Source organism: Hemitrygon akajei, chromosome 23 (assembly GCF_048418815.1).
Source record: "Hemitrygon akajei chromosome 23, sHemAka1.3, whole genome shotgun sequence".
Classification (NCBI taxonomy): Eukaryota; Metazoa; Chordata; class Chondrichthyes; order Myliobatiformes; family Dasyatidae; genus Hemitrygon; species Hemitrygon akajei.
Genome location: NC_133146.1, coordinates 28,951,670 through 28,972,188, shown reverse-complemented (window position 1 = coordinate 28,972,188; position 20,519 = coordinate 28,951,670). Strand labels below are relative to the sequence as shown.

At 41.5% G+C, this 20,519-nt stretch overlaps 1 protein-coding gene across 1 annotated transcript in view; it reads right to left on the bottom strand.

The window, feature by feature from the left end:
- ipmkb (inositol polyphosphate multikinase b) overlaps positions 1-19,595 on the bottom strand; it is a 125,588-nt gene extending 105,993 nt beyond the window's left edge. The window contains exons 1-2 of the mRNA XM_073027314.1: positions 19,331-19,595; positions 14,086-14,171 (exon numbers count right to left, since the gene is read on the bottom strand). Of these exons, the coding sequence (XP_072883415.1) occupies positions 14,086-14,171; positions 19,331-19,457 (213 nt within the window). The 5' untranslated portion in view covers positions 19,458-19,595. The remainder of the gene's footprint in view (positions 1-14,085; positions 14,172-19,330) is intronic.
- Between the last annotated feature and the right edge of the window lie 924 nt (positions 19,596-20,519).

Below are 20,519 nucleotides of genomic sequence, written 5' to 3'. Positions count from 1 at the left end.
AACAAATAAAACATTTATTAAACACTGCTAAAAAAACCCCAAAAGTACACAAACGACTAACTTAACTGGAAGTCAGCTGTGATACGGCAGCTCGAACAGTCCTTAAAGTGAGAAATGCGAACTCAGTTCTTTAAAATATTATTGCAGAGTCCAAAATGATTTACAGTCAGTTAAAGGGGAGACTTTCCTTAAATTAAATCCTCTTTCACAACGTTACTGCTGATCCCAGCCGAAGTATGCTTTGCCGAGGGATGTACGATTAAAGAAAATAAAACGGCTTAAAGGCACTGACCTTTCCTTGGCAAAACTCTGCATCCAACTCTCTGCTCTTTTTTGGTGAAGCAGGAGTTAACACAGACACAGGTTACTAATTCCTTGTGCAAAGATTAAATAAAGGTCCAACCTGCTTCACAGCCAACATCAACTTTCCTCGAGCTCTCAGCTTCCCGAACTTCGACAAATCTTAACTCTCCAACTACTTTTACTGGTAGTATTGTAGTACAACTACCGGCAATAACCTTTGACTTAAGGCAGAAAGTAAAACTCCACTTTTAAACGAAACTGCATAACATCGGAATACGCAGCAGCATGGAGTCAATGGCGAATTCAGCCACGAACTGCCCACGTCACAGGGTGGGATTCTCCTTTTATACCCTGTTGAAAAAAACTATCACATGACCTCTCACTGGCGGGAAAATGATGTCACCCCCCCCCCCCCCCATCACAAGACCATTACCTTATGTCCAGCATAGCTTCAATTACATCATGGTCACATGACAGGTATAAGATACCCACGGGTACGTAACACTATTAACAAAATCTATGAGTGTGTGGTTATGCCTTTTTAAAGAAAAAGTGTAACTTCAGCACGCACCTTTGAAACTTTATTGACCTGAGCCCTATCCCCAATCTCTATTTTTTTAAATCTTTCATCATGTTCCTCGAATTTGAGCAGATATTTATTACCCCTCCTTACAAACATCTCAGAAATGACAACATGCAACTACATTTAAACTAGTTAGGATAGTTTATTGACAGATTATTTAGAAGTCTTCTTGCAATGAACATACATTTAACTGAAATTTCTTCATTTAAAATGTCATAAGGAGAAAAAGCACCAGGTCTACCTGACCTACGATGGTCCAAGGGTACTTCAAATATTCCCAGAATACAGAGTACATATTGACACTGATGACAAGTTGATAACATGTATACAAGTCATATCACACAGGTCTATCCAGGTTTTTTATAATATATATTATAATAGAGTAGCAATGTTCACAATTGTAAATAGCTTCAATTTATAGATTGATTTGAGAAAACTATACGTAATGTTTCTTCAACCATACAAGCTGTCCAAAAGGGTTCCCTATATTTGAGGGTGATGCTAAGTTTTGCATGTTAAGATTCCATGTAATCCTAATGGAAGCAGCCCAGAGTTGCACCTCTTGTACAGATACTTTGACTCCATGAAATTGCACATACCACCCTGAATGCCGTTATTTTTATCCCTCACTACAACTACAAAACCTTACCACAATTTTAATACCAAGTGCTATCAAAACACTAATGCAACCAATATCATATCATGCCAGCATGGTGATACTTTGAGGAAAAAAAATCGCTTGCAGGTTTTTCTTGATTTTTCTTATGGAATTCCTATCAAGTTAAAAGGCTTGAGTCCTGCTGAAGGGTTTGGGCTCAAAACGTTGACTGTGCTTTTTTCCATACATGCTGCCTGACCTGTTGAGTTCTTCCAGTATTTTGTTGTGTTGCTCAGATTTCCACCATCTATTCTCGTTTGATCTTCTCTTGTTTGTGAGTAGACAAGGCAGGGTTTTTTTTTAAGTAAATTTAAATTTTGTTTGTGGTGGTTTTTTATACCGTATCCAGTGTCGGGAGCTCAATACGTTGACAAGTTAGGAGAACTGAGCCAAAGTAACAGGAAAGGAAAACATTCAGGGTCAGGCACCATCCATCGAAAGCAATGGCTATAACAAAGCCAACTCAAAGACACTCTGCTGGTAAAATCCCAAGTCTAAGCAGTGTTACATACCCCGTGGGTATCTTGTGCCTGTTTAATGACCATAACGTAATTAAGTATCTGGTGAGCATGACATAATGGTCTTGTGATGGTGGGGTGATGTAATTTCCCGCCAATGTGAGGTCACATGATGTAATTTTCCCACCAGAGGTTATGTGATAGCCTGTTCCAACAGGGTATAAAACGGGAAAGCCTTGCTGTGACACAGGTCAGTTCGTTGTTTAATTCGTCAGTTACTCCATTATGCTGCGTATTCGCCTCATGACACAGTTTTGTTTTAAAGTGGAGTTTTACTTTCTGTCTTAAGTTTCAAAGGTTATTGCTGGCAGTTTCGCCACAACGCTGCCAGTTTTAGTCCAGTTAGAGAGTGAAGAATTTACTGAAGTACAGAAAACCTGAAGGATCGAGTAAAGCTGGTGTCATCGGCAGTAATACAGGATCGACCTTATTGAATCCTCGTTCAAAGAGATAGTAACCTGCATCCGAGATAATCCCTGCTATAAGAGCAGAAAGGATTGGGGCAGTATTGTTCGTCAAGGAAAAAGTCAGTTCTTTTAACCCGTTTTTCTTTCCTTCGTCGTAAATCCTTTGGGCAAGGCATATTTCGGCTAGGATCAGTAGTTAAATCATGTTGTCGAGGTATTCGTTACTTCAGGAAAGTCTCTCCTAATTGACTATCGAAATCACTTGGACTTTTACATTTATCGCTTAAAGAACTGTGTTCGCATTTATCGCTTTAAGATCTGTTCGAGTTGCCATATAGCAGTTAACTTCCGGTTAAACTAGTTGTTTGTTTACTTTTCATTTGTTATTGAGCTGAGTTTAAATAAATGTTTAATTTGTTTATAAAAAACCTGTCTCTATTCTATATTCATTGTTGTCATATCGTAACAGCAGCATCTCATACCTGTGATTAGTGGTGTGCTGCAGGGTTTGGTACTAGGTCCATTGTTGTTTGTCATCCATATTAATGATTTAGATGATAACATTTTAAGCTGGATCAGCAAATTTGGGGATGATGCTAAGGTTGGTGGTGTACTGGACAGTGAGGAAGGCTGATAAAGCTTGCAGTGGGTTCTGGACTAGCTGGAGAGAGAGGGGCTGAAAATGGCAGATGGAATTTATTGCAGATTTATTGCACTTTGGCAGAACAAACCAGGGTAGGACTTACTCAGTAAATGGTAGAGCTCCAAGGTATGCAGTAGAACAAAGGGATTTGGGAATACAGATTCACAATTCCTTGCAAGTGACATCACAGGATTGTATAAAGCACTTTTGAAGCACTGATCTTCAGAGATCTGAGTATCAAGTACAAGAGTTAAGACATTACGCTGAAGTTGTACAAGACATTGCTGGAGATGAATTTGGAGTATTGTGTTTTGTGCTGGTCACCTACCTATTGGAAAGGTATCAATAAGCTTGAATGAGTAGAGAGAAAACTTACAAGAATGTCTGAGGACTTGAGCACCTGAGTTATAGGGAACAGTGAAATAGGTAAGGGCTCTGGAGCGTAGGAGGATGAGGGAAGGTCTTATTGAGGTATACAAAATTATGAGGGATTTGGATAGGGTAAATACATGCAGACTTTTTCTCCTGAACTTGGTTGAGACTAGAACTAGAGATCATATGTTTAGGGTGAAGGGTGAAATATTTAGGGGAACCTATGGTAAGAGTCTAGAACAAGCTACAAGTGGAAGTGGTGAATGTGGATTTGATTGCAACATTAAAGAGAAGTTTGGATAGGTACGTGGATGAGAGGGGTATGGAGAGCTATGGTCCAGGTGCAGGTAGATGAAACTAGGCAAAAAAAAACAGGACAGCCCAATTTGATTGGGGTTCCCAACCTTTTTTATGTCATTGAACAGTACTATTAAGTGTGGACCTCAAGTTAGGAACCCCAGGACTAGGTGGACAAAAGGGACTTCTTCTGTGCTGTAGTGCTCTAGGATTCTGACAGTTTTAGGGCCACCTGACCTAAAAGTTGGAACTTAACTATGTGTGCCAGGTGTACAGAAATTATAAATGCTCAGGCTTCAATGAAATCTGAAAATATTTCTAACACAAATGAGAGATACATCAAACTGATGTCCCCTCTGAATTGGAAGTAGTCCAACGCTGCTACCAGCTCTTAACTCACACAAACCACTAGAACCCAAGTGCACCCCACTACAGTCCAGAGAAATCTCGTCAGAAGTGGTCTTCATAGGAGAGTTGCTGCCAAAAAGCCACTCTTCCGAAGTAGAAACAAAGCCAAGAGACTCAAAAACACAAGGACAGCAGTGCTGAATAAGGGCAGCAGGTGCTTTGGACTGACAAGTCAAAATTTGAAATTTTTGGCTCACACAGGAGGCAGTTTGTCCATAGAAGAGCTGTAGCATATTACATTGATGAGGGTCTGCTGCCAAGAGTGAAGCATGGCAGAAGTTCCCTGTAAATGGAGTCTGGTCAGAACTAATGGAATTCTCAAAGCTGAGAAGTACAAGCAGTTTCTCATCCAATACCATCAGCGAGGTGTCTAATCGGTCCCAACTTCATTCTGCAGCAGGACAATGACCCTAAACACATAACCAAGGTCATAAAGAACTAATTTCAGTGAAAAGAGCAACAAGGAGTTTTGCAACAGATAGTATGGCCTCCACAGAGCCCTGATCTCTACATCATTGAGACTATCTGGGATTACCTGGAGAGACAGAAACAAATGAGACAGCCAAAGTCTGCAAAAGAATTGTGACAAGTTCTCCAGGAGACTTGGAATAACCTACCAGCCGATTTTCTTATAAAACTGCATGACAGTGTACCTTTGAGAACTGATGCAGTTTTAAAGGTGGTCACATCAAATAATGATTTGATTTAGTTATTTACTGTTTACTGCTAGAATCAACTCTGGCCTAAGTGAGGACTTACACTCACTGCAAAGTCCCTATTGCCACAACAGGTCTATACCGGTTGTGATCTCCTTGGCTTTTCACACGGCCTAGGATCACGTGGACAATACTAATAATTGTGTCAAACTGCTGTTTATTGACTACAGCTCAGTGTTTTAACACAATTATTACTACAGTTCTGATCAAAAAGCTCCAAAACCTAGGCCTCTGTACCTGCTCTGCAACTGGATCCTTAACTTCCTCACCAGAAGAGCATTATCAGAAAAAACATCTCCACCTTGTTGATAACCAACAGTAGCGCACCTCAAGAATGTGTGCTTAGCCCGCTGATCTACTCTCTCTACATCCATGACTGCGTGGCTAAGCGCAGCTCAAAAGCCATCTATAAAATTGCTGACAATATAACTGCTGTTGGCAGAATTTCAGTTGGTGACGAGAAGGCACACAGGAGTGAGGTAGAGCAGTGTCACAGCAACAACATCGCACTCAACATCAGTAAAACCAAAGAATTGATTGTGGACTTCAAAAAGGGTAAGATGAGGAACACACACCAGCCCTCATCGAGGGATCAGAGTCTGAGATTTGGTATGTTACGAAAGACTTTAGCGTGCGCACGTGTATATACACACTTCTTACTGTGGTTTACAGTTTTTATTATGCATTGCAATGTATTGCTGCCACATAACAAACTGGATGTATGCCTGTGATATTAAACCCAATTCTGATTCTTTATAGTAAATGCTTTGATATTTAGAAACATTTCATTTTTGAAAAAATCTTTGCTTTAACAGAACTTTTTTAGATGTGCCTAAAACTTTTGCACAGTGCTGTATGCCTAAAACAATAAACTTGTATTAAAAACAAGGGAGCCCGCGAGCTAAACAGAGTCTTGTTTATAAAACTAATCTTGTTTCCCATCCAGGAATCTGAAGGAAGCGAGAGAAGGGCGCCTCCAGATACTTGAAGGAAGCAAAGTCTTAAGAGTTAATGAGCAGGAAGCCTATTTCAGCTTAAATGTAATTATGTAATTTTACTACTAGATTTCCAATTATGGTCATAAACAAAGAATACCAAAAAGTGAAAAAAAAAGTTGAAAGCAGATCCAAATGTTAGAAGAGTTTAGTGCTGACTAAAGAAATAGACTTCAGGACCTGAAAAACCAAGATATTGACAGTTCCAATGAAGAAAGAATCAAGATGTCATACTTACAATTGGGCCTTGCAACAGAGAGACTATGTGCAAAGGGAATGACTGGGAAAATGTTCAAATAAAGACATCCGAAATGGAAGCTGGGTTTTATTGTCATATGCACAGGTGAAATGAAAAACTTACTTGCAGCAGTATCATCAGCACATAGCATCACATGACATGATGCTCCTGTAAGATGGGGTCGCGCTTCATCATAATGGCCTCACTGGGCACAAACAATGGTGTAATTGTTTGTCCTTTACACCTTTTTTTACACGTACGGAAAAAAGGTACATGGCTTTGGAAAGCACTCAAGTCAGAGCAAACAGATCAATGGGCAGCCTGAGTTTTAAAAGAGTAAGGAGTTGGCAACCAGAGATGGGGGAAGCAGTGTCTGGGTGTATGAGAATCAAGCAGAAGGAATGGACTGAGAAGCTGAGTAAAGCAGATTTGGGGGTTGTGATGAGAAGTGGGGGGGGGGGTGTCACAGAGGGACAGTGACCAAGCAATGAGGTAGTTATTGATTAGAAAGAGATAAGACGGAGGCACATTAAAAAAGACCAGCATGGAGGACTGAAAGAGACAGCTGAAAGAAAAGTGTGCAATTATTGCAGCTGTGTTTATAGTGAGTAACTGGTCAGAGTATATATGTGTGTAGGTAAGTGTTCATGTGTAGCACTGCCTGGTCACTATAGGTCTTGGATCTCGATGCCAGTGGACTAATTACTCACTATCAGAATCACAGGATGACTGGTTTGCAATAACTATCTCACATTACAAGAAATCACACAAAAGCAGCTTCCACTCCTTAGTGAAAGCAAGTCAAACTCAGTCCAAGTAAGTGCCCAAGAAAAATAAAACATATAATGCAAAATATGATAAAATTTGGGAAGTGGTCAGGATTTCTGAAAGAAAGCAAAGAACTGTGTATCAACATCACTATATAAGGTACACGAATCAAAGGAAGAAAGACACTCCAATCTGATGGCATGAAAATAGATTTCTCTAGTTTCTGATCATTACTCTCCCCCACCGCTCTTTTGCCATTCCCATTTTGGCTCCCCTATTAATCCTCTTCTCCTCACCTGCCTATCACCTGCTTCTGGTACCCCTCCCCCTTCTCTTTCTCTCATGGTGCACTCTCCTCCCCTCTCAGATGCCTTCTTCAGCCTTTTACCTCTTCTACCTATCACCTTCTCACTTCATCCCCTTCTCTCTAACCCACCCATCATTCCCCCTCACCTGGTCTCACTTATCACCTGCCATCTTGTATACCTTCCTCTCCCCTCATCTTCTTATTCTAGCTTCTCCCCCCACCCTTCCTTTCCAGTCCTGATGAAGGGTCTTGCTCCAAAATGCCAGTGGTTTATTTCTCTCCTTAGATGTTGCCTGACTTGCAGAGTTCCCCCAGCATTCAAAGGAAGAAAAGCTGGGAATCTATAACTTCAGATGGCATAGCAGAAGCACTGTCTCACATTGCTAGAGGCACTTTCAATCCCGACCTCGGGTGCTATCTGTGTGAAGTCCACAAGTCCTCTCTGTGATCACGTGGGTTTTTTACAGGACCTCTGGTTTTGTCTCACATCCTCAGGACATGTAGCTTGATTGGTTAATTAACCACTGTAAATTGCTCTTAGTGTGTAGGTGAAAGACAGAATCAGGGAGAGCTGGTGAGAACTAGAGTGAACAAAAATCAGGATTAATGTAGATTTAGTGTAAATGAGCATGGACCAAAAGACCCATTTCCATGCTGTATCTCCATAGCTAATGATTTACTTCTGAAATTTCCATGCGCTTCACACATGAACAGAGCCATGGAATAGCATAGGTCAATGGTCGAGTAATTCAGTAGTTTCATAAAAGTTAATCAGAAGACCGATTAAACTCAATTGGCAGAAGTATGGGAGCCTTGAGCAGTGACAGAAGGGAAAGGTAAAATCAGATGCCAAATGTTGCAGGTTGGTTAAAAAATGTCTGGAAATAAGAGGAACAATTTTGGAAAATGGGTACAAGAGATTAAAAAAATTGCATTGTATAATAATGTGTACTTTAATGCATGGAATCATGAAAATATGAGCGCAGATATGTATGTAGGACTATAATTTAATGACTATGAATGAAACAGGGCTTAAGAGGGCAGAAATGGCAACTCTGGTTTGCAAGTCCTCCAACTCCACAAGCAAACTACTAAGCAAACCAACCAGTAGCTCTGACCACTGCATGTTGACTAAGAATTTACTTAAAGCTGTGAGAAGGGATCATGCGCTACTGCAGAGGTTCCCAACCTTTTTATGCCATGGACCAAAACTAATACTTTACTTTATTGTCACCAAACAATTAATACTAGAGCGTACAATCATCACAGCGATATTTGATTCTGCTCTTTGCACTCCCTGATGTACAAATCAAAGTAAATATAATAAAAAATTAAATTATAAATCATAATTAGAAAATAGAAAAGGGAAAGTAAGGTAGAGCAAGTCAGGTCCGGATATTTGGAAGGTACGGCCCAGATCCGGGTCAGGATATGTTCAGCAATCTTATCACAGTTGGAAAGAAGCTGTTCCCAAATCCGGCCGTATGACTCTTCAAGCTCCTGAACCTTCTCCCGGAGGGAAGAGGGACAAAAAGTATGTTGGCTGGGGTTGTCTGTAGACCCCAGGTTGGAAACCCCTGTGCTAGAAAGATCAACAAGTGAAGCCATGTAGGTTGAGGACGAGCAAATAAAATGTGGCAATCACATTATCTGAAGTGAACTTCAGGCCCCCTGAAGTCAGGCACAGATAGAAGAGCTTACAGGTTGCTCTCATTATACACACCCACCTTCTCCCACCATGAGTGCCTCCTTGACCTCATTAACTATCTTAGAACTGGAGTGGAAGAAAATCATCCTCAATTTCAAAGGAGTGAATAAACAGGGGGATAAATGTAGAGGCATATTTACCTGGATGTGTACTTCAACAGCCATGATCTACAAGTCTACAGACTGAGCACTGTCTGTATTTATCTTAGAAATGAAAACTTTATAAAACTGCAACATGCTAGGAATTTGGAATAAAAGCAGAAAGCATCAGAAATACTCAACAGGTTATGCAACATCTGGGGAAGGAAAAATAGTTACTATTTCAGGTTAAGGTAAATAGCTCTATCTTTGCTCACTGACCCTTCTGCCACTGAATGGGTTTTCTCCTTAATTATTCATCTAAAATCCTTACACTTACAAATACCTTAATTAAATCTCATCTTAGCCTTGTGCTGCAGTAACAGCCTCAACTTTCTAGACACTTCACATAACTAAAGGCTTGTGACACTGGTTCCATTCCAGTAAAGCTCCTCTGCCTTGACATTTTCCCAAAAGTGAGTATTATTCCAGCTGTATTGTGCCTTTTATTATGTACTGCCTTGCCTCATTCTCCCTACAAATAAGCATGTACCCCTTCACACTTCCCTGCAATATCGGTCCACTCCAACATTCAAAAATTCCTTTTCCTCCCTCACTGTTACTACTTTTCAGAAACTTATATCATCTGCAGGCTATGAAATTATACCATGGAAACTCAAGTCAATAATAATTAACAAAGCATGGCAGTAGTCCAAAGATGGACCCTTGGCGGAACTGCTGAATATTTATCCTAGAAAACTTTAAAAATCTGCAAATGCTTAAATTTGAAATAAAAGCAGAAAACATCAGAAATACTCAACACGTTATGCAATATCTGGGGAAGGAAAAACCAAGTTACCACTTCAGGTTAAGAACCTTCAACAAAATTTATAACAATTTTCGATCTCGAATGTTATCTATTTCCCTTCCACAGATGCTGCCTGATCTGCCGAGGGTTTCTGATATTTTCTGCATATTTCACTCCAGCCAAAATAGGCAACCATATCTGCTTTCAAGATTCAAGATGTTTAATGTCATTTCCAGTACATAAGTGTGAAGGAGAACAAAATAATTGTTACTCCAGATCCGGTGCAGCAACAAAAGAAAAGAACGCAATAATAACAAAACAGTAAATATAAATACACAAGATAGCTTACATATGCACGTCAGTAAAGTGACGCTAGACATGGGTGCCTGACAGGAAAAGATAAAGTAGTGGTGGTGGGGTGTGGAGGGATGGGTTAGGGTGGAGGTGCTGATCAGCCTCACTGCATGGGGAATGTAACTGTTAAAGTAACTGTAAGTATGACCTTTGGCCAATTTAACATTAGAGCTTTGATAACCTGCACTTCAGTTTTGATGACTTGTTGTTTATATGGCATTTTAACAAGCCTTTTGAAAGGTTCTATAAACATCAGCAGCAGTGCCCTCATTACTGCCTCATTTCACAACTTTAATCAAACACATCTTGCCACTAACAAATAAAATTGATTGTTCCCTGTTAACCCGTGTTCTTAAAACTGACAATTAATTTTGAACCAGATTAAAGTCTCTTCACCACAGCTAACTCCTACACCAACCATCATGTTGAGCTGCTATTTTTGAATCATTTAGAACAGATGTTTTCGATTTTAAATTTTGCAGTCTTCTGCCAACTCCGTGGCCACCTTATTAGGACAGGAGTGGAAACTGATGTGGTCTTGTACTACTGAAGCCCATCAACTTCAAGATGCAACATGCATTCAGAGACACTCTTCTGTTCACCACTGTTTTATCACGTGGTTGAGTTACCGTAGCCTTCCTGTCAGTCAGCTTGAACCAGGCTCCTCGGAAATCTCTCATTAACATTGCATTTTCGCACCATTCTGTGTAAACTCCAGAGACTGAGGTATGTGAAAATCCCAACAGATCAGCAGTTTTTGAGACACTCAAACCAACCCCTCTAGCACCAACGCCGATCATTCCACGGTCAAAGTTACTTAGATCACATTTCTTCCCTATTCTGATGTTTGGTCTGAACAACGACTGAACCTCTTGACCATGTCTGCATGCTTTTATACATTGAGTTGCTGCCACATAATTGGCTGATTAAATTTACATGAGCAAGCAGGTCTACAGATGTACATAATAATGTGGCCTAAGTGTATATCTAAAGAGGACTGGAGACTTCTGATCCAAACCTCTGCTATTTTTACCCTTCCATGCCTTCACAACACACAGGGCAGATTTATAAACAACTCAAAGGAACACCAACACCACAGATACCTAGCTTCATTATCGCGGCTGTCATGCAAAAGCCAGAAAAGATAATACTACCAGTTCTCAAACCTAAACTCTGGGTAAAATATGTAAACAATACCTTCGTCATACTCAAATGAAATAAAATAGAGAATGTCTTAAACCATCATGAAGCTGAACCATGAAGAACACACAAAATGGGTTGAGTTATTTTGAAGGTATTTTGGAAAGGTTTGTTTTGTTTAAACTTGTACTAAAGCAGAATAAACCTAAATATAAGCTTCTTTGTTGTAATTTGGGTAACAGTAACATAGAGGTTAGCACAATGCTTTACAGTACCAACGACCTGGGTTCAATTCCCATTACTGCCTGTAAGGAGTTTGTACGTTCTCCCTGTGAATGTGTGGGTTTCCTCTGACTGCTCCAGTATCCTCCCACAGTCCACATACATACCAGCTGGTAGGTTAATTCTTCACTGTAAATTGTCCCCTGATTAGGCTAGGGTTAAACTGGGGATTGTTGGGCAGCGTGACTCGAAGAGCCGGTAGGGCCCACTCCGCGCTGTATCTCAATAAATAATTTGCACGCTACTTTGATTTGGTAACAACACTACCTTTCTGAAGCACACCAACTTCCACTTTAGACCTCGCACAGTTGAAATCATGCAAATCTGTAATGAATACTTAGCCCAATTTGAAAGGATCAACCACTCACTGTTTGGTTGCAGGCTGTTTTTATTTTCTGGCTGTGCTACAATTACATTAGCATTTGGTGTTTCCTATGGTTATCTGAAGTACGCTTCTACAGAGAATGTTGTGATAGATGCTGAAGGATATTTTGCTAATTTCAAATTTCATACAGAAGCCTCAGAATACACAACGTCCGGAAGAATAAGTAGAGGCATGCGGTGCAAGACAAACTGCTAGAGGTGTCCAATGGAGAAGGGAGAAAGGATCTGTAATACTTCTTACTGGAACCTCAGCGATGAACAGCAAGCTATCTGAATTTCAATAATCTCTGCAATATCTCACTTGCTACCATCTTAACCAGAGCAGGACAAGGTTACATTATCAGTAACTGTAGGCATAAACCAACTGTGTTACTCCAAGGCTAGAGCTAGACATAAATCAACATTCCATGCTGCTGTCTAAAATTGCATGCAGAAGTTTACTGAAACTCTATCTTCAAAGATAAGTAACTACTTTTCATTCACACTTGCCAATGAAAGCCAGGGGCACCGCAGCAACTTAATAGCTCGGGGTGTCAGACTTCAATTCCAGTATTCTCTATAAGAAGTCTGTATATTCTTCCAATGCGTGTGGGGATTTCAACCAGGTGCTCCGGTTTCCTCCCACAGGCCAAAGATGTACTGGTTAGTAGGTTCATTGGTCATTGTAAATTGTCCTGTAATTAGGCTAGGGTTAAACAGATGGGTTGCTGGGTGGTGTACAGCTTGTTGAGCCAGAAGAGTCACACTATCTCTAAAATAAAAATTAAATTACAAACAAGTGTCTCTGTTACTACTGTTAAGATTCCTCGTGGTCCACAGAATAGATTATAAGTGGACATCACATACCAGCTCTATTATATACTGCAGCCAAAAGGAATGTTATGTCCTTAACATTCAGCCATTAGGGTAGATGACAAAGGTCAATGCTTGTTTTCCAGTGCTGTGGCAATGATATTGAGGCCATCGGTCTGCAGTTATTCACACATAAGCAAAGAATGAATCCATATTTCTCCAAACATTCTCAAGAGGATGGCCCAAATATTTCTGAACAGGTCATTTTTCTCTATTAATTTTTATTAATAAAGAATTTTTTTTTAATATTTTCACAAAATATAACAAAAACCAAGTTAAGAATCAGAGACTGGAAGTTTAGTGTGGACAGAAATTGTTTAGAACCATTATTTTGTTTAATCAAGACTCAAATACTAACATACTTGAGATATGGATTAACTATCAATGCTCAAGAAGATTTTGTTGTCAGGATCTTGCAGCTCAAGGAATTCAACAAACGAGATGTAAACAACTGGAACAGCACCATGCAATGTGTGTAATGTTATAACAAAAAAACAATAAACCTACTTCTGGATTAATACAGAGAAAATACTGTTGCTTTCATACTAATTAACCAGCTCATCTGAAATTGCTGTGGAATGCTTATTTATTTGAGATAAATTAAATTCAATCTTAATTGTATATATGAACTGTATATATGAACTCTCCATATCACTAAGCCACGAACTTAACGATGGAGCTGGCAGAAGATCACAATAGCAGAGAAAATGATGGAAGGCTAATGCAGTGAAAGGTTCCAGTCATCTTGCACTCCACACCAATGGACCTTGATCCTGATCTGTCAAAGACAGTGTCGGGGCTGCCCGTGGATCAGCCTCCCAAAGTTAAACAACGGGACGCACTGGCGTTCTCCATTAAGGCTAATATCATACTCAACATGATCGCACTTCTACTACCCAATATATGTGTAGTTATCAGACTAATGCAAGGTGGGGTAGCTTGAGAAGTAGAGGTGGGGTTGTAGGCTTCTACATACAAGAAGCTTCCCATTTCATAAGCATGCATTTAAAAGACCTGTTCCCAACTTTTCTATAATGCTAAGCCTGAATCAATAGGTCTCATGACAGCACCATAGTTCGACTTGCAAAACAACATTCATTCCGTATTGGACCAGCTGGGATAACCCAGCCACACAAAACTGAGTCTAGTTATCCATTGTTTCAGATAGCATCTGCAGACACAAATTTTCAGCCCCACTTTAGTTACAACTTAGCAGTATTGACAGCCAAATACACCTCATGTAATTATCTGCAAAAACAGCAATTACCATGTTGTAGAAATTCATCTCTCTGGGTCCACGAGGAGGTGGTTGCAACTGTTTTAATACCGTCCCATCTGGATGTTGTAACATACCTAGAAATAAGATAAATCACTTGTGAAATTATGCTTTCATGTATCCAGCACTCTTATGCAACTCCTAACGTTATGCAAAAAACGTGTTTGAACATGGTTTTTGCCATTCACTCATATTTGACTAAACCACATTCTCACTGGCCTGTGAGTACTCACTGGCTCCATACTCCCCAATGTTTTCTTTAACCCCACTCCTATGTCCATCAGCTCACACCCACAGGAAGTGGCTCTAGGCAAATTCAACATCAGGACGTAAATCTGTTCCTTCTGTTGTACCACATCCTTTTCTTCCCTAAAACACAAGTCCAAATTCTAATGTTTCTTCCAGACTTAATGTACACTTCTACTTTTTTTTTTAACCCAGTTTCTGTAATTCTTTTCAAAACTTCTGCAAATGAATTCTGTCCAATAGCCCCCCCTCTGGCTCACATGACTGTAGAACAGTATAGTAGATAGTAGACTATATATACATACCATTTGGCACATGCTTGTGCCGACCCTTTAATCTACTCCAAGATCTATCTAGCCCTTCCCTCCTATATAGATCTCCATTATTTTTTCATTCATGAGCCTATGTCCTTTAAATATCCCTAATGTATCTTCCTCTACCACCACCACCACCCCAAACGGCACATTCCACACATCGTGTTAAAAAACCTGCCTCTGACATCCCCACTAAACTTTCCTTCAATCTGCCCTCTCATATTAGCCATTTCCGCCCTGGAAAAAGTCTCTGGCTGCCCACTCCATGCCTTTTATCATCTTAGACCATATGGACCTTAAACACATAAAAGTAATAAGCACCCTCCTGGCCTCTATATTGGCTGACATTATTAATGGTTCAACATTCACAGATTGTCCTTTTTCAAATCTGCTCTTGTCACCACTCTTTAAAAAAAAACACAATGCTCTTGGAGAGGCAGGGAGTGTTGAAGAAGTAGGGAGTCTGCAGAAGGACTTGGACTGATTAGGAGAATGGGCAAAGGAGTGTCAGATGGAACAGTGTAGAGAACTGTATTTCTTCTACCAAAGTGCATGATCATAAGGGCATAGACCATTTTCTAAACAGGGAGCAAATTCAAAAATCAAAGATGCACGGGGGATTTAGGAGTCTTTGTGCAGGATTCTCTAAAGGCTAACTTGCAGGTTGAGTTGGTGGTAAGGAAGGCAAATGCAACATTCGCATTCCATAAGGGAATCAAAGGTTACAGGGAGAAAGCTGGAGAATGGGTTGAGAAGGCTAATAAATCAGTCATGATGGAATGGCAGAGCAGACTCGATTGGCCAAATGGCCAAATTCCACTCGTCTGCTGATGTAGCACATCAAGACCACATCCACCTTAAACAAACCCTTTGCTCAAGATTTTCTGATCAAGATTCTACTCTGCCATTGCACCAAAATTTTCCTATCATTCCATGTGAGTGTAACAGAAGGACTGCATTTACTTGCCTCCATTCTTATCCACATAGTGATAGTTACCCTGTGCTACCACTGTTATAGTCAAAAAATTTTAAAAATCAATGCTTGGCTACTTCCTATTTCTCAACTACACATACCTCTTCAGTGACAATATCCAATATCAAAGGTGAATGGCTATATCTATGCTGATTTCACCTACCAGCACTTTTCTTACCGTCTCTAAACTGGTGAATTTGATGTGTAGTATAGCATGTGCAGAAATTTCTACAAACTATTTTCAATCCCTGCTACAAACTTATCACTCTCTTCTGAAAACAAACTGTTTACAACTCTGGTGCCAAACCTGACTCAGAGCAAAGTTTTGGATTTAATTTTCACCCAACTCTGGCTCACTTCCAACTGCTGAATTCTTCATAGGACCTTAGCTTTTAACACATTCCCTAGCTGGCCTTGTTCTAATTTCTGCAAACAAAACGTGAATACTAGTAAAGGTGAGCAAACAGGATTCTGAAATTCATAAGGCAAGAGTTCAACTATAAAAATGGGGAGCTGTTGAATTTTTATTGAATAATTATTAGGCCACAATGGTTAGGTACCCATTTCCAGTTACCTCACTTTGGGAAAGACATCAAGGTTCTGGTAAAGTTGAAGTCAACATCAATGTTAAAGCAAACAAGTCTAGTAGGCAGGCCAGGCAGAGACAGGGGCAGGACAGCGAGATTGGTGGATCTGACAGACTAAGCTGCATTTATTCTAGCGTAAGAGGACTCAAAGGTAAGGAAGGTGAATTCAGAACATTAGGTCATGACATTATCACAATTAGGGAAACATGCTTGAGGGATGCACAGGACTGGCAACTCAAGGTTTTGGGCTAATGATGCTTCTGGCATTACAGAGAAGACGGTAAGAGAGGAGGAGGAGGAGTTGCACAACACTGAACCCACTTTCCCAGCCACCTCATTTCTAGATCATACTCATCCCAGACTTTACAATAATGAAGACACCCCCTCCCAGCACTGCAACCTGCCATGGAAGATGTCTCCAGGAGAATGGTCATATGGGTAAAACTAAGAAATGAAAATAAGAAAGGAATGACTTTGATGGGATTACACCATAGGCCCCTGTTAGTAAGAGGGAGTTACAGCAGCAAATAGATCAGGAAATCACAGATAAATGTAGGGATAACAGGGTTGTAACAGAACGTCCAGAAGTTTTCTGAAGCAAACCGTAGATGTCCCTACCAGAGAAAGGGCTACCCTCCATCTCCTCAAAGGAAGTGAGACTGGACAAGTAGTCCATATGTCCTTGAGGAAGCACTTTGGGACAAATAATCATGATCTTATTCACTTCGAGATTGTTAAGTAAAAAGATGAGACTCATCCTCAAGTTGAAGTTGTAAATTGAAATGTAAAGGCTGATTTTGAAGGCATCAGACTGGAACTCACCAAACTTAATATCTGGAAGTGCAGTACTGCACAACATGGATTAAATAAAAACTGATCTTGGCTTCTGATATGAAGTAAATGAGTGTATGCTGCTTTGACCAATATTCCTCCTTAACTAACACCTGCCAAAACATAGCAAATACTGAAAACTTCTTCACTCACCCCCACCATCTGGTTTTATCTGCCCTTCATCTCTTCACTAATTGTTCTCATTATCACCTTCTTTACTATCAGCACTGGAAGCCTCCTAGCTCTTGCTCAGCATGTTCCCACCTATCTCCACCTTCACCCTCCCACTACCTGGCTCCAACAGCCTTGTTTTACCTGTCTTCAGAATCAAAACTCTATCATCTATCAGCCTACAAGCATGCTTCGTTGGCACCAGAACTTGACACAATCCTCGCTGACTTTATACAAATAACGCATTTCACTACATGTTGAGGTACATGCAAAAAATAGTTAATCTTTCTTTGATCTTCCTTTTTTTCTCCTCCCATATATACTTTGTTCCATCTGCCTGTCATGCTTCTCCTTCAGTTTACTAACACCTGTCTCACCACTCCCCATCTCCTTTGTACTGGCTACCATCCCTTCATACTCATGATGCAGAACCATGTTGAGAAAAGCAACACGTACAACACGCTGGAGGAGTTCAGCAGGTCGGGCAGCATCTGTGGAAACGAGCAGTCAATGATTCAGGCTGAGACCCTTCGTCAGGACGAGAAAAGTTGGCAGTTCCTTCCCCCCCCCCCCCCCCAAAAGATGCTATTCAACCCAGTCAGTTCCTAGTTCCTCCAGGAGATTGTTTGTTACCCCAGATTCCAGCATCTGCTCTATTCCTTGCAAGTTCATATGTCAGACAAAATGCTTCTTCAACACTGCTGTTAGAGCTAATTCTACCACTACATCTGGCAGCATGTTCAATGACATTTTGCCTCTTAATTCTCCTTTTCAACTTAATTTCCCCTTTCAACTTCACCTATGTCCACCAGTATGAAAATTCCAATGAACTGGTAGAAGGTGAATCATAATCAAAAATGAGTATTTCTAGCATTTTGGCTTCATAACTGCAAAACAAAGAAATAACAGTACAAACACCAGAGTCTGCAAATGCTGGAAATCCAGAGCAATACACACAAAATGCTGGAGAAACTTAAAACGTCAAGTAGCATTTATGGAGAGGAATAAATAGTTGCTGTTTCAGGCTGAGACTCTTTATCAGGATTGGAAAGGAAGGTGAAGAAGCCAGAATAAGAAGGTAGGAGGAAGAGGAGGAGGAGGAGGACAACCTGGGAGGTGATAGGTCAGACTAGGTAGGAGGGAAGGTGAGTGGGTGGGGTAGGGAGAGTGAAGTGAGAAGTAAAAACCTACGGACCATTTATTGAACTTTACTTATCCAACACAAAAAACTATATCTAAAAATAAAAAATGTCTGCAAACCTCCTTGCTCCAAGGATAATTCCAACTTTCCAGCTACTCAATCTAATCCTACAGCTGAAGTTCTTCTTGGAAACAATATTACAAATGATTGGAGAGAACAAGAATAGAGGCTGTTTGGATGAGAGAAAGTTGAGGTGTAATCAGTAGAACTCTAGCATTTGAGGAGGGGTCAATATGGATGCCAAGGGAGGTGGGGGGAGTTCACCATTGGGGGCATCAATGGTGCAGTCTGGCCAAGTAAGGCAACAGAGGCTGGGAGGCTCTAGAACTAGGGGTCTTCATTGTTGTAAAGTCCGGGGTGAGTGTTATCTTATAATGAGGTGACTGGGTAAGCGGGTTCAGTGTTGGGGGAGGGTCTGGGACGCTTGTGGTCTAGCTGCAGATTGGTAATAGAGTGAAGGGGAATCTGGAGTGTTGTATGATTAGCCAGGCTATGGGAATAGGTTGAATGAGATGACTGGTTTGATATTGCTGGAGGTAGAGAGTGGTCATTGTTGAGGTTTGCATGGGGTCAGTCTATGCGAGTGGGGATTCACTGTCTGGGGTGTGTGGTCTGACAATGGTACGGGTATAGAATTGGGGGATAGGTGGTTTGGTCGGAGGTTTGGAATTAAATGATCTGAGCTATGCATGTGGTCTAGTAACAGTTGGGGTTTCGGTGATGGGAAAGGGTGCCTGGTGCTGGGGAAGGGTGGGAGAGTCTGGGGTGCAGGTCGGCGGAAGTTGGGTGACGGGTGTGGTGCTGCGTTGAGGGGCGGTATCCACCGGGAAGGAACCCCGGGGGTGTCCCTGTCACGGCTTCCCCGGTTGCGCGTGGAGTGGTGGCGGCTCCGGAGCCCCCGCGTTGCACTCACCCAGCTCCGATTTCCCATACTTGTGTCCGGCGACCTGGTGGCTAAGAGGGGTGCAGCCGTTCGGGAAGCGGTGGAGCCCCAGGCCCGGGCTCGGGGCCTGGCCGCCCGCGCTCACCCCGCTCTCCATTGCCCACTGACCAAGTGATCCTACCCGCCGAGTGCCCCGACTCTCCGGGACAGGCCGTCGCTCGGCCGCCGCCGCCTCAAACCCATGAAGACGTCTCCGCCCCCGGAGCCTGGCGCTTCCGCGTCCCTCCCTGGAGCCGGCCGCGCGCCGCCGGAACTGACGCTGCGCGCACGGGCACGAGGCTGGGTGCGCGCAGCCTGTGCAAGGTCCAAGAGGAGCGGGAATAACGCCCCAGTGCAAAGTGTTGGGGTTCAGTATGACTCGGGGCAAGTGAAGATGGGATCATGCATCCTGTATCAAATGTTGGGGCTAACTGTGGATGAGCGGAGCTCTTTTAGATGGGGTTGGAGAAAAAGAGTATGTGCAGTCTGCAGGTAAACCGTGAGAACGGGGTGATGGAGAAGAAAATAAATAATTTAACTTGGTAATTTACTATATTGTGTATACAAACTGTGCTAGGTCTGGGGGCAACATTGATAAGAAATATAACTGCACTAGCCACTTAATTTACCAGAATGTAAATCGCTCTTACCACAGGATATGCAATTAAAGCATAGCACCAAAAGGTCTAAAGAGGTTTGAAATCATGCAGGATAAACCAACTGTACCACTGCACAATAAACTGTGGTTTTTCACCAGGCTACCCAACAGCACCTCACAAACCATAATATTTACCATCAAGAGGGGAGAGGGACAAGGACAGCAGGTACATGGACTCTCCATCGCCTGTAGGTTTCCCTTCATACCGGCACCATCTAGACTTGCGGACCTTCCTCATTATGGTCTGCATCCTGGTTCTCACCGCCCAACAACTCTTTGGAAGTAACTCTACTAAATGAACTGCAGCAGTTTAGGACATGGTTTATTACCGCCTTCTCAAGGATATTTAGACATGGGCAACATAGGGCAGATTTGCCAACAGTGCCCACATCCAGACACTGTGATGATGAAGAAAATTACCCATAACTGAAAATAGCTTGAAACCTGATTGATTCTTTGACATATTGACCCAACTTGGCTCAAATGCATTCTATAAAAGTCATGTGCCAAACTTCTTAACCA